At 46.4% G+C, this 26,280-nt stretch overlaps 1 protein-coding gene across 1 annotated transcript; it reads left to right on the forward strand.

Annotated features, from left to right (window-relative positions):
* The first annotated feature begins 220 nt into the window (after positions 1-220).
* LOC149366786 (anoctamin-10-like) lies at positions 221-22,611 on the forward strand. The gene is made up of 5 exons (XM_089565734.1): positions 221-466; positions 11,364-11,777; positions 15,548-15,790; positions 20,339-20,650; positions 21,997-22,611. The coding sequence occupies exons 1-5, from the start codon at positions 221-223 to the stop codon at positions 22,609-22,611; spliced, it is 1,830 nt and encodes a 609-aa protein (XP_089421860.1).
* The last annotated feature ends 3,669 nt before the right edge of the window (positions 22,612-26,280 follow it).

Consider the following 26,280-nt stretch of genomic DNA (forward strand, 5'->3'; position numbering starts at 1 on the left):
AGAATGTGAATTCACAACTTTTCCTTCTCCGTATTTTTTGTTTTGTACAAATTCTAGCTCTTCGTCCCAAAATTATCTGAATACCCCATTTCTTGTACATGAGTGCGTTTGTATCCGCTTTGCACCCTGGCCAATCCCCCACCGTGGGTATGTGCCATTAATCCTGAGGACATCATCATCATCATCATCATCTTCACGCGGCGTCAGCGTGTAGTCCATCATGGCGGCTAGGCCGGCCGCCGGCGCAGCGGAAGCCGCCGCGGCCGCTGCAGCCGCGGCGGCTACCTCGACGCCCTGCGTCGAGTTCGCCGTGCTGGTGCAGGGCACTGAGGCGACGACCGAGTGGCTGGCCGGTCTGCTTCGCGCCGAGCGCCTCCTGGTCGAGTCCATGCCGGTGCGCAGGGGAAGTCAGTGGCTGCTCTTGGTGCGCCTGGTGCTGGAGGAGGCGCCGGCGGCTGCCGAGAAGGTGAGGCCTACATTGTGGATGGGTGCTTTGTCTGGTTATTACATCATCCGCTGCGCATATGACAGCAGTCTTTAGCCGTCGTCTCAAGTCCATTTTTTGAGGGACAGAGCAGGTTTTGAGAAGGAAAGGCATGACTCGTCCTTCACTCCCTTCGTCGACGTTTCAGCACTTTGCCTCAAACAGTGGGCTGCAGTAAGTTTCGGCCGCATTCATGTAAATGCAGCTCCCGGATACCGCTGGATAGTATAACGCATTAGGGCGATCATTGTTTCAGCCTGGCTTCACGGGGATCGTTAAGAATAGTTCAGGCCACCACTTTGAACAGTGCGTGATAAACTAGGTAACAATCGTAACCACAAGATGTATGATCTTTATTCACACTCCTCCCACATAGCCTGAACCGCGGCTAAATATACGAGATAACTATGGCCATACTCGACCTGACATACACTGCCCTTGTAACGCGGTATAAAAGGAAATTTCACTGAGCAGACGAGCCGCCGCAGTGGCCCAGTGGTTATGGTACTTGGCTACTGAACTGAAAGACGCGGGTCAATCCCTGCCACGGCGGTCGAGTTTTTATGGAGGCAAAATTCTAGAGGCCCGTGTGATGTGAGATGTACGCGCACGTTAAAGAAGCTCAGGTGGTCGAAATTTCTGGAACCCGTCACTCTACGGCGTCCCTCATAGCCAGGGTCCCTTTGGCCCGTTAAACCAACGTTAAACCGTCAAAGCCAAAAGCTCCTCTCAGATTTGTAAAAATTTTGGCTGGCCTTTACTGCAAGACAGACGCAAATACCTTAGACTTAAGCTATTTCACAATATTTTTATAGGCTCAACAGGTTTGTCTAAAGATTCATACATAAAAGCTCCCAGCTACGTATCCTCCCGTTTAGATCATTCTTTAAAGGTTCAAGAATACCAGTGCCGTATAAATGTCTTTAAAAACTCCTTTTTTCCCAGAACAGTGCATGACTGGAATAAATTGCCGGAAGATGTTGTCTGAGCCCCGCAATCTTCTTTTGAAAATGCTCTGTCCCGACTTTTGTTGAATTAACTTTTCTTGCGTCTTTCTTGCTTTCATGGTTCTTTTGTTATAAGTTTGCTCAGTATTGGAATGCGTTATATTTTATTGTTTGTTTTGTACGCAGTGTCACCTGCATGACAATGTATGCTTTGCAACTGTATCCCCCCTACAAAAATGCCCTCAACGGGCGCTGTAGCTACCTGAATATATAAATAAATAAATAATTAAATAAACTTAGGCAGATTGTGAGCGGCAGTTCTCATCGCATGTGTGTGGCGCAAACTCCCGTTCAACTATATGCACAGGGGATAATGTTCCTCGCCTTGCACAAAATCCGCTGTCGCCACCGCGTTCCGAGACCCGATTCCTGGCTCTAAATTGCAGCTCACATAATTATTGCAGCATTACCACCCCACTTTATGGCGTATGCGTGAAACGTCGCTTATTTTAAAGTCTACTTTTCAAATTCTGGAAGTCAAACTCGAGTGTACTTTATGGTTTTAGTGCTGACTGCAGGAGAGTTTTAATGAGATAGCCTTAAGGGCACCGTTCAGCGCAAAACCGCCGTCACCCCTGCGGCGTCTGTCGTCGATCTATCGCGAAACACCATGTGACGTCACGCGTCGATGTATGAGTAAAATCTATGAAGGAAGGAATGTGAGCTAAAGGCCGGCGCTTGTCTCAAAGCATTTACCTTTATAAAGTAACCTTAAGCTCTCTCTAGTGCCGATATCAACGTCGCTCGAACTGTGGGATCAAAATCATTAATGCAATCAGCGCGGTAGTGGTAGCTTGATAACTGTAAAAGAACGGTCTCTCCTCGAAATATCCAGGAACTTTCTCAACTGACGGCATTGCTGGTTGTTGCATACACAGAAATGTCCTTACATAAACGTATCACCCCAATTTCAGGAGCCTTAGACTAGGTTTTCTTTTTACAGTCGATGAATTGTCTAGCAGACCACTGGCTATTTATTCTTCGCATTACATTTCCTGGTAAAGTCTTATCGCCGTCGTCGTCGTAACTCAAACTACGTCGATTGCAGTAGAAAAGCACCTACCACTGAAATCGTATTACTGCTCTATCTGCAACCAACCCATCCCTCCCTTACATCCTTATCTAATGCGCTCATCTCGCTCGCCTTCACCCCCTGCTAGCTCGGCGTTATCTTGATATTCGCTCCGTTACCATTAGGAAGTGTCGGTTATCTGTCTTCTGATTTTTTTCCCACCCATGTGCATATCCAACTTCTATTTTGTTTTTCGTGTAAATTTTGAAATTTATTTTTCATAATTTCATCTAGAGCACCATAATTTTATTACAACACTCTCACCTTGACCACTGGAACCTTTTACCAGGCATCATAAACCTTACAATATTAACAAATTTTTGTTCTGATTTCTTATGCCTCAAAATCAAAAGTTCTTGTTCATGTTCGCGGTCCAAATAAAATGCAACTATTCAATCTTCCTAGTTACCTCTCTTATTCATTGTTTCGCTTACTCGTTCTTTTCTTCACTCATATTAGCTCCCTGCCTACGCGCGAAACTTCACGTTTTATTATTAACCACTTCGTACGCCACGAACTAACAGCTTCTCGTCGGACAAACGAATACAATGCAAGAAAAGTGAGGTAAAACCCTCTTATTCTGCGCTGTTAAGTCTTCTAGAGGCCCGTATGCTGTCAAGCCTAACACACCTCGCATCAGTCTGGGAAAGTGAATTATACAAAGCTGCTTCCTTGCTGAAGCGAGCTGAGAGCGAGGTTTCCTTCTTTCGTCTGCTTTTCTATTTTTTATGCAACCGTGCACGCAACTACGTAAGCCTCCGTTTGTTTTGCCTTTTAAAGCAGTCTGCAGGGATGCGCAAAGCCTACGACATGCGTCTCAGAACAAACAAAGCGCAACATCATGATGTGGGTGGACAGGATGGGTAATAGTTACTACGTAACGCTTGCTAGTGTTGTTGCGTTGCGACTGAGAGAAGGATGAAAGGAAATTGCACGGGCCTGCCAACTGGCTCCAGCCGAGCCACCACCGCTGCCACGTGCAGACAAAGGAGAGTTAAAAGATCAGAGGAAAATGAGAAAGGAAAGAAAAGACGCGCGCCGCAGCAACAACCGCGTCCGCCGAAGCGAACGCTGGCTGAAAAAAATTCGCTGTGGCTTAGCTTGGTTAAGCCCGGTAATTGCGAAATCAATATCCGTAGCTACACCATGGTACAGCTGGTAGTGTAGCTGGTGGCGGTGCTTGTGGTTAGACTTGTGGTGATGCATCCGTTATACAATCCAATCCAATCCAATCCAATCCAATCTAATCTAATCTAATCTAATCCAATCCAATCCAGTCCAATCCAGTCCAATCCAATCTAGTCCTATCTAATCCAATCTAATGCAATCAAGGTCAAATGAAGGTCAATGGTGGTCACAGCCGCGGTACGATGGTGGTCACCGCCGCGGCACGGCAAAGGCGTGAAAGTGCAAGTAGTATTGTTTTCGCAATAAAAACAGATAAGCGGCCGTAGCCACGATTCGTCACCACCTCCCCCGCTTGCTTGCATTACCACCAACCGTTGTTCTATTCCCTCTGAAAGCCGGCGTGATCGCCTTATGGGAAGATAATGTTGTTCCCCGTAGCACTCCGTTCGTATTACCGGCTTTGCTATGCTTCCACTGCGCCCTATCTTCTCTGGCTAACCTCCCACGAGTGACCTGGTAAGCACGCGATGGTGGGCTCACTAAGTTGGGGCCATAAGGCGCCAGGCTGGAGACGGGTAAATGGAGGTCGAGTTGGTTGTTTCGCCTGCAGGCTGTGTTTACGCCATCAAAAGTAAGGCAACCACGTACGCATAGGACAAGCAGTGGGCGGCAGCGATGTTCGTTGACAATGTGGGAATGAAGAAACATTCCGTGATAAAAGGCTAGGTTTCAGCCAGAAAAGTGGCGTGACATTGAGCACTCGTCAGCCGCAGGGTGTTGAGATTGCTCACCGAAAAGGAGAATCGAAAACAAAGTTCTTGCTTTGCCCGAGGCTTCGCCATGAAAGAGCTCTGCTGACAACGCTCCTGGCTTACTTATAGAGATTCGTTCTTTATATTTATTCATGCCTGTCTTGAGCAAAAGTTCGCAACGTTCCTGCACGTTAGGAACCAACGCTACATGTTGGTAGGCAGTAGCGAACACTACGTAACTGAAAGGGAATAGTTGATATCTGTCATTTGGAGAGAAGCGATTTGCCATCTTATCATGCTTTGGGCGCTAACGCAATTTCACCCTCTAATATTAAAGAACGTGAGCTTGGATTTTCCCGCCGCAAATGTGGTTTTCATCCGCATGTTAATAATGGACCTATGGACCTCTTTTGCGGCTCAAGTGTCCCAGATAATTTTGCCACTGAGTGTACATCCTCAGACGGCTGTAATGTTTGCAGTGCGCTGTCTTCCTCCCATTTTCAACCACAATGAAAAATGTCAAAAACTGATCAGCTGAGCCCATGTCAATATAAGAACACTTCTGTACATATATCACGTGTGACCTTTGTAACTTGACTTTCGTGAATACAAACAAGCCTTTAAAAAATTATTGCTGGCCCGCACATGAGTAAACGAGGCCTGGAACGGTGAAATAAATACTGTAGTCCTTTCACATTCGGCTTTAGTAAAATACCATCGCTTGGCTTCAAGCGGCTGCGTTTGGAACGTCTGGACACGCAGAGACACGCTTAGCGAAGCCTCAGCAGAATGCAGAGACTCGTGCCTCGAGATGAGCTCTCCTATAGGAGGCGCAAGCAAATTACTGCATGCCAAAAGCAAAGCCTCTTCCTCCACTCACTAGCCCCTTTGCTGCGGCGCTGGAATGTACAGTCTTTGTCAAAAGTAACCAGGCTGCATGGTTTGCTTCTAGCTCATACAGTGGAGCCCTTATAGCTTCCCTGAAGCTGAAATGGTCGTTAAAGGTAAGGGCTGGGGGTCTTCTTACCTTCCAACAACTTCCGATCTTTAGGAAAGCCACAAGGGCTCCACTATACAAGCTAGAACAAACGATGCAGACTGGTTACTTTTGACAAAGGCTGTACATAGAAATATCGAGTTCAGGCTTTCCATGGTTGACTGTATGCAGGTATATTGACCCTGTATTCAGAGCATTTCTTCAGATGGAGGCACGATTTACGGAGACAATTGTGTGCAGCCCCACCGCTTGACCGGCGCAGAACATATCAGGACGCTTAATTTCGTTGGTACAGCAGCCCTGCTTTTCCGCATTGGACCGGGTTAACGCCACATTAGAGCTGCCTTGCTGTGTGTATGCAAACACCACCAATCACATCCGTCTTCGTTTCCCTGAGTCAAACGGATGTCGCCGAAGAAAAAACACTTGAGGCGTTAAACGTTTTGTACCGATACGCCACTGCTTTATCTTTCCATCTCTCTTAGCATTTCCATTTCGTGCTTCCATTTGGCAACGGGGGCTTGTCACATTGACAGAACGACCCGTTGCGCGCCAGCGTCCGACTCCTCTTCATCGTGCTCCAACGGGGCTTTCAGAGTTGCAAGCCATGTTTGCCTTTCGGATTGAATTAGCGTCATACTGCGAAGCTGTGTCCATTCAGTTAGGGCCTGTCTCGAACGATGCAGTGATCCAGCCTAGCTCTTCTGGAGAATAGTGACCTGTCTGGTTAAGGCCAATTCGCACGACGGTCCGTTCACCCGCTGCCCGCGCACTACGTGTTCATGCGTCCGCACATTGAGAGGCGCGCTGACCAGGTCGTGGTCCGAGAGCGCGCCTCTGAATGTGCTGACGCATGAACACGTGATGCGCGGGCCGCGGCGGAACAGACCGTCGTGTGAATCGGCCTGTACCGACGGCTGTGGTTTCCTTACAGTGTGCTGCGATGGTGAGACGCATTCACATAACTTGGAACGAGGAGAACATGCACAGCGAGCTCGTAAGGACTTGATCATCGGTCTTGCACGATTGAGGATAGAGGTAGTTGATGGACATATCAAGCAAGACACGACAAAGAAGAGCCAAGAAAAAACGAATAATGACTTCAGAAGAGTGAGACGAAGTAAGACAAACATAGGAGACAGCGTCTGTATGTTGCCTGCTTCATGGCTCGCTCAGATATGGGTCTTCGTTTATTCATCACAGAGTACCTATTAGCCGGCCAATAAGAAATTGAACAAGGCAGAAACACGCAAGTGCACCGGTTACATTCTTCCAAGATCCACGAATGTCCTCGATGAGACAGTAAATTTTGAATGCCGTTTCCGGCTTTATGATGATTGAATGATGTATTGATGAATCGATCCGTTTTCTTACTAGTCTGAGATTTCCCGCTTTGTTGCATTCCTGTAGAATACAGTTCTTTTTGAAATATGGGGTCACATGTAGAACACTTAAGCAGACATTTACCTATGTGTTGTTTTTATTATGCCACGGCTTACGCTAATAACCTGGCGATTACAGGTGTAAGGGTGGTGAACCTGTGATTAATATAAGAAGTTTTTTTTAAATACGCAGCAGTGAAAAGGGATCAGGTGAAGCTCCTCAACAATCGTCACCTGCATGTAATGTTCATATGTTGCTCCTAAAGGAGACACTATTGGGGCCGCTTGATGTACATTGCGCATCTCCGCTTCGATATTCTCTCACGGGATAGCAGGTAAAATCGGCATAACCTCGCAAGACAGCTGTCGATCGCAGGTGATAGCCACATTTATGCCCCAAGTTCTGTAATAGAAAAAATTCACACTACTAACGTTAAGCACCGTGCACCACGATAGTCGCCATTTTCTCATTTTCCTCTGACGACGCCCTGTCTCAGAGGAGCTCTGTGGGGCGCAATGCACTTCAAGCACTAAAGCGTTGTAGTTGGTGTGCCGAGGAAAGTGCCCAATATACTTCATTTTCAATACAGGATCGGACGTCCGCGCTTAGTAAACGGTTATCCGCAATTTTTCTGGTTTGCTTGACAGGAATGTATGAGCTAAGTCTTAGGAAACTGGACGCGGAGGCACAGTCCCGGGGGGAAAAAAAATTATTTCCCAGCGTATGACCATCATGATGGTGAATGAAACCGCCATGTTTGGTCAATGTTGCATAGGCACTAGAAGCATCACCCATGGAAAAAAAATGTATTGGTTTTGGTCGCATTCCTGCGTACTTTATTTCTCCCTAGTAATCATGTTCTTTCGAGTGTTCATAATGAGTAGGCAATTTTCGTATGGTATTCGAAATTTTCGGTTATTCGAAGGCAGCAGCATTTACCCGCAAGAAAAAATGCGTTCCTGGCGGCAAGCAATTGGTGAGGGGAAGGGGAGGTATATCTTGCACATACTTGTACTATAGCCGAATTAATGGAGTATACTTGAACGTCAATGCATTACTTTTTCATTATTCGTATGCAACCGCCCTTGTCTGAATCGAGCCCTCCAGCTAAAGGTCCTACAGCTGAATGACGCGGCGATTGACACACCGCCTAGGATCCGGCTTAAGGCTGGAAGACGTACAGGTGCCCACAAAGGTTTTGGAACACGAAAATCACATGAAAGCATAATTACGGGGCAGCGGAAGAATGCAACCATCAAGTGAAGTGTGCGCTTTGTAGTTCTCAGCGCGACATGCACAATGCACCCCTCAGTACTGCTGCGGGTCTACTGAGCAAGGAAATTGATGTTTCGTGATTTCTGCGTTCCGGAAACTTTTGTGGGCACCTGTATTTGTGTATCTCTTTGTTACCAAGCTAAAAAAAACTTGAGAGCGTACTAACCACTGACGGAGACAATTTAGCAAAAAGAAAGGATCATGAACAAGCGCTAAAGATAGTTTTCAAAGCTTCCCCACAGCGTTCTGATCTGTAGGGCGATACGTTGTGTTCACACAGGCGCTGACAGCGCTGTCCAGAGAGTTGCTTTGGGGGAATCACTGTCGGCTTGACGGGGTCAGTAGGGCGACCGGAAAGCGAGAGCAGGCTTTCCTCTGAGCAGGTTTACTGCCGGGCTTAGGTCTGAGGGACAGTCCTGTCCACTGACGTAAGCAGGTCGCGCTTTCCGTGGAAAGATATACGCTGCCCAACGAGGCTATAGAAACCCGACACCACCGGGAAAAAAAAATCCTGCTGTTTGCTTTGAAGACAATAATAATATATAAGGCGCATACGAACTTATTCTATGGACACTTCTTTTGTTTGTTATCCCGGAGTTCTTCGTAGGGACCCGCTACAATTTCGTCCGCGGTCATGGAACAGAAAGTAAACGTTGTGTGTTTATATCGCCTGCCTACAACTTAGCTGTCTGCGCTGAAATGTGATTGCTAAAGGAAAGGGACTGGAGGTGGCAGAAAAACCGGATTACAACAATTTTTTACTTCTGAGCAAAGTTTGCTGCCCTCACCTGTACGCCGGTACATTGTTTTCTTCGTCTCTGTCTGAGTCTATACTATGTCATTATTCGTAATTTGTCCTATTTTCCCCGCTACGTCCTTCTCTATAGCTTGCGGATCAGCCAGTAGTCAGAGAACCGACTGTTGTCAGCTTCATTAACACAATTTTCCATTCACGCTCTATGTGATCTTGACGCCTTCACGCAAGCGTTGAAATATTTTGTATATTTTAGTTTTGTTTTCGAACAGAGTCGACCTTTAAGTAAGAAGAAATATTTACTACTGCAATGGGCACCCTTTCAATCTTATAAATACAACAATAATGGCACATAGTGGCGACGGCAGTCCAGGCCGTGAGGAAGAGAGCGAAAAGTTCTAAAAGAAGACTGTTCATTGGGCTAACATGCGCCCACAATGAACTGAATGACTATGCGGCGGTGAAAGCAACAAGGGTGCTCGGCGGTCGTCGAACAGAATGCCATAGTATGGCTGCAGCTCATGGTCGCGCTCAAATTAAAGCAGGCATCCCTTACAAAAAAGTTTTAGACAGTCTATAGAGTGTCTATAAACTTCTGTCTATGAAGTCTATAGACTGTCTATAGACAAATCCCAGAGAAAAGTCTATAGGTAATACAAATGCCATAGACAGTCTCTAGACAATCTAGATTTATGACCATGCAATTTTTGTAGACTTTTGTCTATAGACAGTCTATAGACTATGAATAGACAAAAAGCAATATCTATAGGAAGTCAATAGAGTCAATAAGAAATCTATAGACTGTCTATAGACCATTTTTATAAAGAATGGAACCTTACAGATGGGGCTTTCGTATGGTCGTTACTTAGTTGTAAGATAAATTGCGCCCGTTTGTGCTTAAATTGCCATTTATTGCTTTCTATCATTCAGCAATAAAATATGTTTCTTAATAAAACTGTGTTTTAATTTTTATTTGAACATGTCAACAGAAGTCGAAATTAAAGGCCCAGTAAGGTCAGTTGGGCCCTCGGTCTCTTAATAAAGGTATTCCACAAAAGATCACTACCTACAATTCGGCAAGCTGCACTAGACTTGATAAGCCATATATATGTAGCTATACTAACATATTTACCTGAGAAGTACATATTTATGTATATATGTGCCTGAGAATACAAGTGCGTCAGTGTTGCATAGCATGGGTTTTAAACAGGAATTCAACTCAAAACGGAATGAATGGCTGCGAATTAAATTGTATTCTTTCTTAATATTCCTTAGCGCAAACTATGCAATTTGAATGAATTCCCCCAAACCATATATTTCAATCTGAAGACCCGCGCAATGGGAGTCTCCTTACATATCAACAGCAGGTCGGTTACGTCCGCGACAGAGAAACTTCTGTTTCTATCTCATGCAACTGCCCTTACCAGCGCACGTCGTGATCTCCCTAGTGTAACAGATTTCTTCCGCCGTTCGCCACAGTTCCCTCCCTTTCTCATGAAATTCCCCTTCCATTCCCTCGGTTCACAGTCTCGCGAACATTGTCTGTTTCAGATAAATAGAAATGTCTCATGAACTTCAAAATGCGTCGTGAATTGATAATTTTTATATATTCGTCATTGGTCAATGTACCAGGCTGCGCGTTTATCATCATCATCGGCAGCCTGACTAAGCCCACTTCAGGGCAGAGGCCTCTCTTATGTCTCTCCATATAACCCTGTCCTTCGCCAGCTGCGGCCACCGTATCCCCGCATACTGCTTAATCTCACCCGCCCACCGAAACTTTCTGCCGCCCTCTGCTGCGCTTGCATTCTCTTGGAATCCAGTTCGTTACTCTTATGGACCATCGGTTATCTTGCCTTCGCATTGCATGCCCTGCCCGAGCGCATTTCTTCCTCTTGATTTCGACTTGGATGTCATAACCCATGTTTGATCCCTCACCCACTCTTCCCTCTTCCGGTCTCTTAATGTTGTACCTATCATATTTTTTTTCATAGCTCGCTGCGTTTTTCTTAACTTAAGCTGAATGATAGGTGTAACGTTAAGAGATCGGAAGAGGGCGGAGTGGGTGAGGGAACGAACGGGGGTTAACGACATCTTAGTTGAAATCAAGAGGAAGAAATGGGCTTGGGCAGGGCATGTAATGCGAAGGCAAGATAACCGCCGGTCCTTAAGGGTAACGGAGTGGATTCCAAGAGAACGCAAACGTAGCAGGGGACGACAGAAAGTTAGGTGGACGGTTGAGATTAAGAAGTTTGCGGGGATACAGTGGCCGCAACTGACAAAGGACAGGGTTAATTGGAGAGACATGGGAGAGGCATTTGCCCTGCAGTAGGTGTAGTCAGGCTGATGATGATGATGATGAAGCTGAACCCTCTTTGTTAGCCTCCACGTTTCTGCACCGTAGGTGAGGACCGGCTAGATACAGCTGTTGCATACTTTCTTGCTGATGAATATTGGTAAACTGCTATTCATGATCTGAGAGAACCTGCCATGTTTACATGGTCCAAACAGACCGGCATGTTCAAGATGCACCGCTCGGGCTACGAGAAGCCGTTCACGATGGACCAGTGGCGTGAGTTCGGGCGTGGCGAAGAGGCCCGGCCGCAGGAGCTCTTCTCCCTCCCCGAGCGCCAGGAGATCGTGCAGAACGTGGTCGACTCCATCCGCGCCGACCAGCTGATGGAGGTGGTCGGCGTGGAGCAGCGCTGCGTCCTGGTGCATCCGGGACAGAGCGTGTTCGCCGTGTGCAAGCGCGCGGGCATCGTGGTGGCCATGTTCCCGCCGCACGACTACGACATGCTGACCAAGATGCGGCACCAGTGGTTCTCGCACCTCACCATCCCGGTGCACATGATCAGGGTGTACTTCGGCATACGCATCGCCCTCTACTACGCCTTCCTCAGCTTCTACACGTGGTCTCTCATGGTGAGCTTCCGCAGCCGCCTATCCTGTAAGGACAGCTCACATTGCTGCATCAATGTTTTACGTCACCTAGATAACCGTAGATGTTGCCAGAAATAACTGATAATATTGTTGATAACACACTTGTGATGTAGAGCATGTGGCTGTGGCCTCCAATCTGATTGCACGCATCGCCCTCTACTACGCCTTCGTCAGCTTCTACACGTGGTCTCTCATGGTGAGCTTCTGCGGCCGCCGTTCCTGTGAGGACACCTCACATTGCTGCATCAATGATTTACGTCACCTAGATAACTGTAGATGTTGCCAGAAATGACTGATTGTATTGCTGATAACGCACTTGTGATTTAGAGCATGTGGCTGCGGCCTCCGATCTGATCATCTGTTTGCTTGCCCTAAACGCTATTAAAATGACACAAATGATGAAAAAACTGTAGCACTTGAGACAAGGACACAACGAAGACAACACATGCGCTACATCACAGTGACAACACAGCGCATGTGTTGTCGTCTTCGTTGTGTCCTTGTCTCGAGCGCTACAGTTTTTTTCATCATGAGCAACCAACTCGCCCAAACATCCACCCTTATCGAAAATGACGCCTTGAGAATCCATGGACTTTTTGCGCTCCAAACTCTTAGAAAGACGTGAGCTAACAGCAAGATCAATTGTTGACCGAAAACTTCGATGCTGCCTTCCCTCTTTCTCTTTTTTTCTTCTTTTTCCTTCCTTTTTTGCACGAACGAGTGGTATTTAACCTGTGAACGTGCAATAAAACTTGGTTGTTAGTCAGCGTCGTGTCCCTCTCTCTGCTTCGTCCCCGTTTGCGCGGTTTTTCATCCTCAGATCATGCACCAACCAGCCCAAATTTCCACCCTTTTGAAGTACTTTTCCAATGAGGTTGTGCTCAACAAATAGGTTTAGGGGTAGTATGCACCCATAGTACATTGAAAGGTAAATGGAGCCATGTCGCTAACAATACCTACATCATCGTCTCGTGATGCTCACCAGTGTTACGAGGAATAAACTTTGAAAAGCAAATGCATAGCGTGAAATTATTATTTATTACAGCTTCCAGGCAGCCAAACTTTTCTGGATAAATGCTTGAGCACTATTACTGGCAAAAAGGTGGCGCTCAACCAAGCGAGCGAGCAACGCAAATATTGCCGCGTCTTCGCTATTTGAGCAGAGTATGCCAAATGAGGTGGGGTGATAACGTAATGACTTATAATTATCAGGGTCGGCTTAAGAATCCTCGATGAGTATCGTCAGCTGCTATATCACCAAGAATGACGTACGTATTCTTTGATTATATATGTGCAGTTTAGGCTCGTTACAGCTGCCTGAAGTGGAGTGTGGTGGTATTAGTAGCTATTATTTGAAAGTATCAACATCATCAATGGAATATGAAAGCAGGTGGACGGCTCTATAAAGTGAAGCTTGGTTTTGTGTCAAGCTCATTGTAGCCGCATAAATAAGTACTTCAGTCAGACTTATAGTTATGAAGAAATGAATGAAGGTGGAGTAACACCAACACAGTGAAAGTAATTACTAATTACTATTATATATTTAAATTGCACTCACATAGAAATACGCGTAAAAATTACTTGAACGCTAAATAACTACTCGCGTTAAGTTTTACATGATAGCTCAAATTTGTACATGTGACTTAACTGCGCGACCGCTTGGCTCTCGCAATAAATGATGCAAAATCGCTGGCAGCACAGGATGCTTTAAAGAACTAGTGCTGCTAATCACAAGATCCCTTGTATCTATTCCCATCCTGGACCTGGCCCCGCCGCGGTGGCTCAGTGGTTAAGGCGCTCGGCTGCTGACCCGAAAGACGCGGGTTCGATCCCGGCCGCGGCGGTTGAATTTCTTTGGAGGAGAACTTCTAGAGGCCCGTGTACTGTGCGATGTCAGTGCACGTTAAAGAACCCCAGGTGGTCGAAATTTCCGGAGTCCTTCACTACGGCGTCCCTCATAGCCTGAGTTGCTTCGGGACGTTAAACCCAAATAAACCAAAACCATCCTGGCCCTCTGTGCAGCTGCCATCTTCGCCATCCTCACTGTTTTCCTTGATTCATGCTGCGTCACTCCCGGTATCTCCATAGCTACACTTGAGAAGAATTGGGTTCGCGCGCCTGTATGCATAATGAACCATAGGCGTAGCCATGAACGCACCACATCACACATCTACAAGGGAACGGCTGCTGTTTTGCTAGCAACGGTGCTAACCAGGAAGCGCTGTAACGCATTTTATATCCTTACATGAGGTTTCTGAGTCTGTGCCTATAATGCCCGGTGGCTTAAAACGTTCACTAACCGCGGAGATCCTATTCTGCGAATTCGTCAAACTGCAGTGACGAAGGGTATAGACACACCAAGATAACGTCTCTGCTGGAAAAAAGCGCAACACAAATTCAGGGGGCACTTTGTCTAAAGTGGGTAGAGGCGGAAGCGTTTTCCACACCACCTTCGCTGTTTCTGTGGCACTGGTGGCGTCACATATATTTGAGTACTAATTACTAAGTGATGGCAAATCACTAAGTAATTGTTAATTACTGATTAATGCCTGAATGCTATTAACTGCTAATTAATGACGCTTAAGCTTCGCCTTTAGGAGTGGAACGCGACAGCGCGTTGTAGCGCTGCCAGGGAGTCCACGGAACGCCACCACCCGTTCGGCGCGATGCCTTGCCCTTCGAACGCAACGCTTTTTGAGGAAAGGAAATGGCGCAGTAATTCTCTGCCATCTAGGTGGACATCTGAGCCGCACCGTAGAGGAAGGGAGGTGGGAGTGAAAGAAGATAGATAAAGAGGAGCCGTAATGAAGAAAATGAAAATTGTATTTGAAGAAAGGAAATTACGCAGTAACTTTCTCACATATCTCGGTGGACACCCGTCAAAATTCAGGGGGGCACTTTTTTGACCTAAAGTGTGGTCACTGATGTGTGGTTAAGATGTTAAGCTTCGCCCCTAAGAGTGGAACGCGACAGCGTCTTGCAACGCTGCCAAGGAGTCCATAGAACGCCATCGCCCATTCGGTTCTACGCCTCGCTCGTCGGTAAATTGGTTTTTGAGGAAAGGAAATGTATCTGTCTCTCATTTGTCGGTGGACACCTAAACCTCGCCGGAAGGGAATGGAGGAGGATGAGAGTGAGTGAAGACACCGTATTCACTAGACGCGCCTTTGTTCCTTCCAAACCATCGAGCTGGCATGGCGGAGTGGATAGCGTGCTCGTCTCTCACGCCGAAGACCGGGGTTCGATTCCTGAGCTCGACCAATTTCTTAATCGCTTTTATTTATTTATATGGCCTGACTAGTAAAGCTAATTAGGCTAATTTGGTAATTAAGCAATTAACTAAGCTCAGTCCCACTTACTAGGAGCACCACTATACGATCCCTTCAATTGGTTGTATGGTTACTAGCCAAAGTGCAATTGGCACCGTTTGAAATTCGCGCACTGTGACGTCACGACCGTTTCCACCAATTGAAGAGCGTGACATTTTCTGTCGACAACTGCTGCTTACAACGATGAGACATTAAAAGCTACCGCCTTAATACATTCCATTCCCGACGCCCTATCACGACTAAGCTTTGGCGACAGATGACGCAACCAAAGAATTATGCAACGACGTAATTAAATAATTACGAACCAAATAATTATGCAACGGATATTGTATGATTCGGTACCAATGTCAGTGAGTTCCTACGCATCGCCACGTGCAGTAAGACTCACTCAGGCAAGAAAATAAACCATGAATCCTGTCGCAGGTGCCGATGACGGTCGGCGTCCTCGTCCTGGTGCACCAGAATTCGCTCAAGTGGCGCATTTCAGGCGTCCTCTTCAACCTGCTCTGGAACACTGTCATCATGGAGGTGTGGCGCAAGAGGGCTGACCATCTCTCCTGCTACTGGGGCCTGCACGAAAAAGCGGCGCCCCCCAAGAACCGGCTGCTCTTCGCTTACGGCGAGAACATGCTTGCCCAGAGGGCGTTTCGCGTACTGGTCTCCCAGGTGTGCTTCCGCAATTCATTATGTGCCGCTCATCTTGGTAACGATGCTGCAACCGATGTTACCGATGTTTCAAACAAAAACACCTATAGTAGGATACAACTTAAAAAAACAGCAGTTGCTAACACTGGGCCGCGGTCCGTGGCGTCTTGTATTACTCCGCTGGCCAACCGCAACTGTAAACGAAATCAGCTTTTTAATGCTTGACTATATCAAACAATCCATGTGTCAAAATCCTAGAGCTTATAATTTTTCTTGTGATAAGCTTCTTGTTTACGTAACAGGAAATGTTTTAGAAGCGGACTACTTTTTTGTCGCGTAGGAATTCTGTGCGCGGAGGCTGAATGTGGGCGGAGCTTCACTGCAGACTTAAGTTGTATCCGACTATAGCTATTGATTCTGATAAGTAATGCAAAAGCCAATTGGGAGAGGTGAAGGGCGCTCTTATTGCTGCAAAATTTACCGTTTGAGGAAAGGAGAGCGCGAAGTAACTGTCTCACTTCTCAATGGACAATCAAGCACGCCGTGACAGAAGAGATCAAAAAGGAAATGAAAGAAGACAGAAGGTGGTCTTGTAGTGGAGGGTTCAGGAAAGTTTTCGAACGCGTAGTCACCGTTAGCGTGCTCTGTGCATAGCACATGGGCGCCTTTTCCATTGCGCAGCAGAGTGAAGGTGCGGAAGTTCTTCAATTTAAGGTGGCGAAGACGGGCCTAGTTGATTGTGCATGATGATTATTAAGCGCTACACTGTAATGGATGGGCACAGAAGAAATGAAGGACACTGACAGGACGGAGCGGGCACTGAGCGGTGCTCGCCCCATAAAGGGTAGCGCGAAATAAACATAGTTCAATTTTTTTGTCTACTTCATTGCCTTCATCTGCCTTTAGCCGCAACTGCGACTTATTCTGCCACTATAAGGATTTTATATCATTTGATAGACGTCTTAAGTCTCGTACTACCGATCACCTGGAAATAAAGACCGTTCTTCAGAGGAATCCAACCCAAATCGTCATATTTCTAAAGAAGACACACGTATTCCTGTATTGAAAGTGCCAATGTTTGCTATTAACACGCAATATTCTGCAGGAGATGTCTCGAAATCTGTGCCGCTTTGTATTCGCCACAGGAAACTGGCGCTCCGTTCATGACTCGCAGACAGCTTGCGCTACCTTTGGAGGGCGAAGTGAACAATGTGGAGTAGTAGCCCTGAGGAAGAGCACCGATGGCAGCACCAGTAGCCATTATATCGGCGTCCTCGGGACTCGTAGCGCCATCTAGCGTGAAGCAGGCGCTCTTGTTTGTAATAAGTACGACTCCCGAGGCGCAGCATCGCCTAGAGCCACATAAAACAATGCTTTCAGATGCTTTCAGGACTTGGTTGGCAAATCAATGTTCACAGAAATGAATCTGTTTCCGATTTCAGGATACCGAAATTATATGGCGGCAGAATATTCCTCCCTTATAGGTCTTCCATGCGTAAAATGCGCACTATTGCAAATAAATTACTAAATGCAACACCCAACCTTTTTTTCTTCCCAGAGAATGCGAACTCTGCCCTTTAATTCGTAAATCGATGATGACTATGCTTAAGCCTCGTTTTTTTTTTTCTAGGACTTTTCATATCATTAGATGCGTGGTGTTTTCAGTGTAACCTCTTCGCTCGCTTTGGTGTTGGCATGAGAGAAAGCTCTGTGAAGTATTCAACCCCGGGTTAACCCCTAACAGTGTGACGGCGCCCGTTATCGGGGCTGTTGTTGGTCGTCCTGTGTTTTCGATGCAGGGCGCTTTATATGGCGCATGTCACGAAGAAGATAAAGGATACTTCGCTTAGTTTTTTCTCGATGCGCTTTGCAAATGGTGGAAAAATGGCCTCTCGTGATAGCATCCTGCGACACAAAAGAGGTGCGGGAGAGGTCATCCTCTTGGGTGTGAATCTGCTCTCTGTCATGATGGCTTGCGGCAACGAAATGGAAATTCAGTACTACCCTTCGCCTTGTCGCATTCTTGCTTTGTGGTATTCTCAGCTGCGTTTGCAAGGTTTTAAAGATCGCACACTAAGTAGCCTAACACGATTGCTTGAAGAGTTGACGAACACTTAGCTTTACAAGCAGGTGATCCAGTGCGCCATTACTAAAAGGACATTTTATGCACTCTCAATAGGAGATGAAACGCGAGCAGAACAGGTGTACACGAAAAGAATGTCACAAAAATAGCAGCTGCTAGAGAAGGAATACAGACGTGGTTCATTAACACTTCCAGGAAGTGGTCATCGCGCCATCGCAGTAAAAGTGCGGTGTGTTAGCGTTCAGTCTCCCTCATTTAAGTTGTTTTCCTGTTCACATTTCTGTCTTCACATGTGCATTTCATTGATTGCTGACAGAAGGCATTCCCACCATAAATGAATGTATATGCGGTGGGATCCAATGTATTCGCACTGCTCCAATTACAGCTAGAGGATCAAACACAGCGCAACAACACAGCCACTCCGATTACTGCGAAAATCTTGTCTCACTTCACCGAACTCTCTCCGACATCCAGTACGATTTCTTTCCCTGGTTATGTTCGATTCTGTATAATATTCCATCTGCATGACTTGGCCAATTCGCTTAATTTCATCTGTAGGCAATTCAGTTGGCGTTTGTTCACTGATACGCCCACAAGAAGGCAGTTAAGAGTAAGCTTGCAATGACGCTTTTCCCAGCGTAGTTCCTGCTCTATCAGAAAACAAATTCAATTACTCAGGAAAATGAAATTAGGATAAATTAAGTAAAGCTTGGTAAGCCAGGTAATGCGTAAAAACTGCATAACGTTCCATTCCTAATATCAGTCTTTCCTCTGCACACAAGGCAAGGCATCGCTAAAGCCTGGTCCTCGGTTTTGATAAAATAAGGGATCTCTATTGGAGCTACTCCAAAAGCAATACGTCTCTCTTATTCATGCCCTCTTCGCATTCCTTACTTTATTCCTTGCTCGCACCCCGCCTCTGCATGGAACATTATTCTAGATATCGCCTTCATATTATTTAATTATTTTATTTATTTAATAATACTGCAGCCCTCACTTGAGGGCCATTACAGGCGAGGTTTTTCTTTTAATTTTCGAGGAACAAAAACCTCAGACATCGACAATACACAAACAAATATTATCATAGCACGAATGCAGGACCAGCAGTGCCAGAGAGAAAGAGAAAAAGCTGCACCAAGAAAGTACACGTGAATCACAACAAAGATGAGAGAAATCATAACATCAGCATGATCAATTGTCAATTCTCCCGTTGCCTGTAATAGAATCTCAAAAGGCTTTCAAACTCTTTGACATTTTGAACTGTGACAATGTATTCCGCAAGACCAGTCCACATCTTAATACGTGAAGGGAAAAAAAAGTGTTTTGAAAAGAAGCTAGGTGTGTTCTGTAAGGCCGCATTACTGCACTGAGGTTTATACGCCCACTGTGTTTTAAAGCGATGCAGATGCAGAGCGACGCGGGTTCGATCCCGGCCGCGGCGGTCGAATTTTTTTGGAGGAGAAATTCTTGAGACCCGTGTACTGTGCGATGTCAGCGCACGTTAAAGAACCCCAGGTGGTCCAAATTTCCGGAGCCCTCCACTACGGAGTCTCTCATAGCCTTAGTCGCTTTAGGACGTTAAACCCCATAAACTAAACCAACCAACCATGTTTTACATGTTTCTTTGTTTATTTTTAGTTGATTCCTGGTGGTTTGGAATAACAGTTTCAACCGTTGTTCTTCTCGTCGTGTTTCTAGCAGTTCCAGGTCGCAACATTTCAGCCTGTCTGTTACAGAATCGGTCTTCCGATAACGCGAACATACAAAACGCACTGCGGTTCTCTGAATGTTTTCGAGTTTACCTCGTAAGTACTGCCTTTGTCAAAAGTAACCAGGCTGCGCTTTTTCTTCTCACTCATATATTAAAGCTATTATGCCAGACCTGAAGCTCTTAACCTCTGTATGGTAAGAACAACCCTTGCTCTCACCTTCAAAGAACTTTTTCATCTTAGGAAAGCCGTAAGGGCTCTATTATACGAATGAGAAGCAAACCATGGAGCCTGGTTACTTTTGACAAAGACTCGGTGGGGGCTCCAAACGGAGGAGGCATACTCCAAAACCGGGCGGATAAATGGTTTAATTTATTGGCTTATTGGGGTTCAACGTCCCGAAGCAACTCATGCTATGAGGGACGCCGTAGTGGAGGGCTCCGGAAATATCAACCATCTGGGGTTCTTTAACGTGCACTGTCATCGCACAGCACACGGGCCTCTAGAATTTCGCCTTCATCGAAATTCGGCCGCCGCGGCCGGGATCCAACCCGCGTCTTTCGGGTCAGGAGCCGAGGGCCGTAACCACTGAGCCACCGCGGCGGGGCGGGCGGATAAATGTCTTGTTGAGATAACCTTGTTGAGATCGCCCACATTAGTCACAGCGCTGTTTGGTCGTCATACTTGTGCCATTAAAATGGGACCACCATCAAGTATGCCACGTCAACATAGATCTCTTGGTACCGAATACGCTGTGGGTCCTCCTCTGCAGCGCAGGTGGTGGTCCTGTCGTGTGTGCTGCTATGCGTGCTGCAACAGTACGAGTACCTGACGCTGGAGGCGTACGTGTCCGGCATGTTCTCGGGCTCTGCGCTGGTGGACGCCGCGGCCCGCGTCGTGCCCGGCGTGGCCAACACGCTCGTCGGTATGGTCTTCTCGGACGTGTACCGGGCACTGAGCCAGAGGCTTACCGAGTGGGAAAACCACCAGACGCAGGCTGAGTACCTGCAGCACCTCACCGGCAAGCTCATCATTTTCGACTTCTTTGGCCGCTTCGGGAGCCTCTTCTATACCGCCTTCTATCTGCAGGTGAGCACGCCTCTTGTCCGTTATGAACCCTTGCCTATGAAATAGCCCTCTAATGCAAAACCATTACAAGTCATATTAGGAAGAAAATGTGTCCTCGGAATCTAATTTCGCTGACTGGATGGAGTGATGTGACGTTAGAAGAACTTCAGATGCTGGATGCCCCTGTACTGCGCGATGTCAGTGCACGTTAAAGAACCCGAGGTGGTCGAAATTAATCTAAGCCCTCCGCTGTGACGTCCCTCATAGCCTGAGTGACTCCGGGTCGTTAAACTCCAAAACTCCTAAACTGAACAGATTTCAGGACTGTCAGCGGAAACTAGCACGGGCGGTACTGATTCACAATGATTTGTTACAGTACCTTTCATGAAAAGGTCACGAAGAGTGGGCAAAAGCGCCAAGTTCCCTTCTCCCTGCAGTATCTTAGGTGGATTATGTCCCGTTCCACATTCTTTGGCTAAAGTTGCTTCATTTCCTAATTTCCCAACGGGAGGCACATCAGGCTCTTCACTAGAGGCCGTCGTAGTTAGCCTCCTCTGTTTGGCAACTCCAGTTCAAACATTCAAAAATTCAGAATTCAAAATTCAAATTTGAATTTCTCTTTCCATACGCGCACGGAGCTGTATGGGACCAACATTGAAGCCTTAAAATAGCACATTCTGCGTTGAACATCCCCATTCGGTACATGGGCTATCGGGAACGCTATAGTAAATGGTTTGAGAATAATATACACCACCAGGAGTTTTTTTAACGCGTACCGAAACTGCAGAGTACACGAGCGCTTTTGCATTTCGCCTCTTATCAATGGTAGCCGCGGCCATGATTGTAGCTACCACCTTTGGACCGACAAGATGAAACATATCGAGGGATTGCATCATGACCTCGCTTGTAACTTTGAAGTATACCTCGCTTTATCAGTAAAGATAGTACCTTTTTAACGAGGGATAAAAAACGGAAGGGCCATGAAAGAGCTAAGAACACGAACTGCTTCGTGCTGTGGCGTCTTGAGCTCCGCATTGCAGTTGTCCGCGTTCTTGTATTTTGCGTCGTTCGTGAGGGTGAGCCCAGTTGCTGTAATCTAGGTGTTAGTAACTCTGTAGACGGCAGGAAATTCGCGGTAGCACATATAGGAAAATTGGGCGGCGAAAGAAGTCTCATTCCGCTGGAAGGAGTACGGACAAGAGAACGTGTCTCAGGCGACGGCATGCCCTCTTGTCGAACGGTTGCCTATTAAAGTGAGGGTTGCTTCTGATCCCCTTCACATGTCCTACCAATTAACCCACTGTCAAGCTATCACCTACCGCTTCCTATAAACGGTTGGGATGTTTCTCTCATTTTTTTCTGAACAGGATATCCAGCTCTTGAGGAAGCAGGTCTACATCCAGTTGGTCATGGCCTTCACCAAGGAGAACCTAATTGAAATCGCCATGCCGCGAGCCCTTCGCCGGATCTCGAGCCTCCTCCGCCACATGATGCGCAGCGAGTCAACCTACCTGCCGGGCGTCCACAGCATCCTCAGTGAGGCCGACATGGCCAGCTACACCAGCACCTACGTCGACTATTACAAGATGTTCTCGCAGTTCGCCTACGTCTTTCTTTTCGGCCCCGTGGTGCCCCTGGCCCCTCTCATCGCGTTCTTCGGCAACCTCTGCGAGATGCTCATGGTGGTCTACAAGCTCACCGTTGTCTTCCAGAGGCCCCTGAAGGTCGGCTACGAAGGGATCGGCATCTGGGAGCCGTCGTTCCAGGCCATCGGCTTCATGGCCGTGCCTTCTAACATTGCGCTGGTATGCGTGGAGAACCAGGACTCCCTGAGCACCCTGTCTCGCCTGTTCACGGACACGGAGTTCGTGCTGTTCCTTGTGGGCATCGAGCACGCCGTATTGCTACTCAAGCTGAGTCTGCAGTACGCTCTGCGGTCGCGGACCCGGTGTCCGCACAACCTTCCCATGCAGCAGTCTTGAAAAAGTCCCCGACGCCTCGAATGAGACTGCGCGAAATTGACTGTTCTTAGTTGTGCTTCGAATATGTTACATGTTTTCTTAATTTTTTTAAACATTATATAGCGGAACGTTACCTATACACGCCTATTAAAACACTCTCTAGTAAGTCTTCGTAATATGTATATTCTTGGAGGCGAACAAGGTAAGCTACTCACGACTTCGTTATCGCAGGATAGGATTAGAGCCCGAACCTTTCTAGAGTTCTTTAGTTAACGACAACAAGATAGACTAAGTAGCTCCGAGAGGGCGACTTTTACATGCACTATGGAAGTTATTGTCTCCTGCGAGGTCTTGAGCTTCTTTCTTGAAAAAACACGCAATGCACCATGACCACAAGACTTATTTTGTTGCAAACGAGGGCTTGTCGTTGCTTCCATTTCACTGCCATTTGCGATTTCGATGACACGTACTTCATTTTAATGTTCGAACAAATAATTTAAATAGGAAAGTTGTGCACTCTCATAATACTCACACAGATTCTGACAATGTAAACTCTTCTGACCAGAAATACAAAGCAGCCGACGACACCTCACTGAAATCATTTGTGTCCTGAGGTATTAACAGGTATATTGAGGTCATAAATTACCAGAACTGAATGGACTTGCCAAATCACAGTTTCAGTCGGTAATGTTAGTGCGATCATTTCTTTACACCTATGACTGCCCGCCGTAAGCACGTGTCAATGACAGCTGCTTATAAGGCACTTTGTTATTCGGCCATTTGTATTAACTGAATAAAACTTCGTTGGGCTGTTTTTGTGGCACATTTCTGCCAGAGCACTCTTCTACAGCTGGATACCTTCTATTTGCACAAAACTTAAGGAAGGTAACATTAAAATGCGAGTGTTTGAGCTCTAGTCAACTGCCGTACGCCACAGTAGATGTTAAGTACATTTGAAGGCTCCTGCTTGTAGAAAAAGTGTGGGTCTCTCGGTTAAACACTGCCTTTTGGATTCAAAGTTAGCACGAAGGTGGCGTGGCGGTAATGTTTGTTTTCAGTTGAATGATTGGCTGAGAATTTCTCTAGTGTTCAAGCGATGGCGTACCAAAACAATTTGTATAGCTAATCTTACCGGATCATGCCATTCATAAGCGCAAGTTGGTATATAAGTTTGGTTGAACAACTTACCTCGCCATTTGGCCGTGGAATCTCTATCGTCAGCCCTTAGAGAATCTCGAACCCTCTTCATGCCAATCAGTGCCTTGCACTTGCACTCTACACCATTTTCCTGAAACGTAGTAGAGAGGGGGATTTCCCTCTTTCCACTTTACCACCTCTCAACTGCGGCAGGTGGCCTCCGCCTCCCACTATTGGCAGGTCGGAAATTAATTGAATTAAAAGGAATTGCCTTGGAATGAAATGAATGCCAATAAATAAGTTGAAAGATTCACACAATAATTGTTGTCATCTACGGCGGTCCCTGTAGATTGCACTGTAGATTCTATCAATAGATTTTGATGGATGACGATAGCAAGAACTCTCATGGGGTTCTCGATGTCAGCGCACGATAAAAAAAAAAAAACTTCTAATGGTCTTAATTATTGCGCGGTCCATCGCATCTGACTACGTCCGCTGCAGGAGAAAGGCCTGTCCCATATCTCTCCAATTGACCATGTCTTTTGCCAGCTGCGGCAAACTTCTTAATCTCATCCGACCACCTAACATTCTGCCGCCCCCTGCTACGCTTGCCTTCTCTTGAAATACAATCCGTTACTCTTAAGGACCATCGGTTGTCTTGCCTTCGCATTACATGCCCTGCCCGAACCAATTTGACCCTCGTGATTTCGACTACGATGTCATTTACTCGTGTATGATCCCTCATCCACTCCGCCCGCTTCCAGTCTCTTAACGTTAAACCTATCATTTTTCTTTCCATAGCTCGCTGCTTTTTCATTATGCGGAACCCATTTGGTTAGCCTTCACGTTTCCGCCTCATAGTTGAGTACCGGAAAGATACAGCCGTTATGCACATTTCTCTTGAGGGATATTGGCAGAATTTAGAAGGGAACTATCGGCGACGAAATGCGATGCGTGAGCATTTTCTCTGCGTTTATCTAGGTTTCCGTTCTTTTTGTTCTTTATAAGTCAATTTTTTTCTGTCGGAGATTTTTTTTTCGTCAAACGATGATTTGCCCATCTAGTGATTGCTCTATTTTCACATAGCTTCGAAAAGGTGGAACTGACAGACTCTCTTTCTTTCGGATGATTTGCCCAGTGGAGACAGCTGATATACGCTCTTTTAGCGTTCAGTCTTGCTTTGGGGATTGAAGCTATGGTACGCATAACACATAAATCAATAGCCTTAAGAAGCGCTGACGTGAAGGCAACTAAGCGGTCCATGCAGTACCCAAATTTGTGACAGAAAGGTAATGCAATGTACCGATGCCCTACCATTGTGTTATAGGGAAAAATTTGGTTGAGGTTTAATTGCATTACTTGGTGAGATTGCGATAGCGTTAAAAGCCTTTGATGCTTCATACCATGGTGTCCTATACGGATTTTCCCGCCATTTCTACCAGCCCCAAATTTTGGGGGGAATTATTACAGATTATGATGTCGCCTGTGACATTACACCCCCCGCCGCGGTGGCTCAGTGGTTACGGCGCTTGGCTGCTGGCCCAAAAGACGCGGGTTCGATCCCGGCCGCGACGGCTGAATTTCGATGAAGGCGAAATTCTAGAGGCCCGTATACTGTGCGATGTCAGTGCACGTTAAAGAACCCCAGGCGGTCGAAATTTCCGGAGCCCTTCACTACGGCGTCCCTCATAGCCTGAGTTGCTTTGGGACGTTAAACCCCAATAAACCAAACCAAACCAAACATTACACCCCTTCGTACACTCACAATTTCATAAGGAATGCGCCGGAAGCACTTTGTTTCGCAACATGGCTCCTATTGCTATAGCCCCAATAAAAGCTCCTGGACGCACATAGCAGCCTGCCTGTTGCAGCTCTCCACGGAATGTTATCGAACGCTTGCGATAAGAGTGCTTCCATTGTGCACAGCACGTGACGGCTGCGTCAAGATATCGCACCTTTTAGGCGGCCAGACTGCGGCGACAGATGCTTCAGTGCTTCACACGCAGTCGCAGAAGTCTCGTCGAGAGCAGCTGATAATGGCACCCCTTCGGCATTGGCTACATGCTATTTCACTCATTTATAGCCTGCAAGTGCGGCGTTTCTAACTGTTGCTTGAGGCATGCCATAGCAAAAATAGTAAAGCATGGTTGGTTCTAGTGCAAGGTTTTACTGAAATTACAATATTATTATTGCAACAATTAGGTAAATAAAGGGTAGAAGCATCACATTTTCTCATCTTGGTGTTTTTGTTTGGAATCAGGCGTAAGCTGTCAGCAAACGTTGATTGATACATGTAATGTACTTATGAGAGCTCAATACTTTATAACCAGGTTTCCTGCCCAACTAGCCCAACTATAACTACCACAACAACAAGTGTTGCTCAGGTTTCCTGGCAGCGAACTCTCAGTTTCAGTTTTGACAGTTGAAATTCCAACTTCCCTCTCTATAAATGTTGCCTTCTCTCCCTCTTTCTTAGTCGAACCGTGGTTTTGACGTCATAAGTAAATTGCAGATAACCTGGAACATAGAAGTGCGATATAATAATTTTTTTCC

This window comes from Amblyomma mixtum, chromosome 1 (genome assembly GCF_055824585.1).
Source record: "Amblyomma mixtum isolate Tamu chromosome 1, ASM5582458v1, whole genome shotgun sequence".
Taxonomy (NCBI): Eukaryota; Metazoa; Arthropoda; class Arachnida; order Ixodida; family Ixodidae; genus Amblyomma; species Amblyomma mixtum.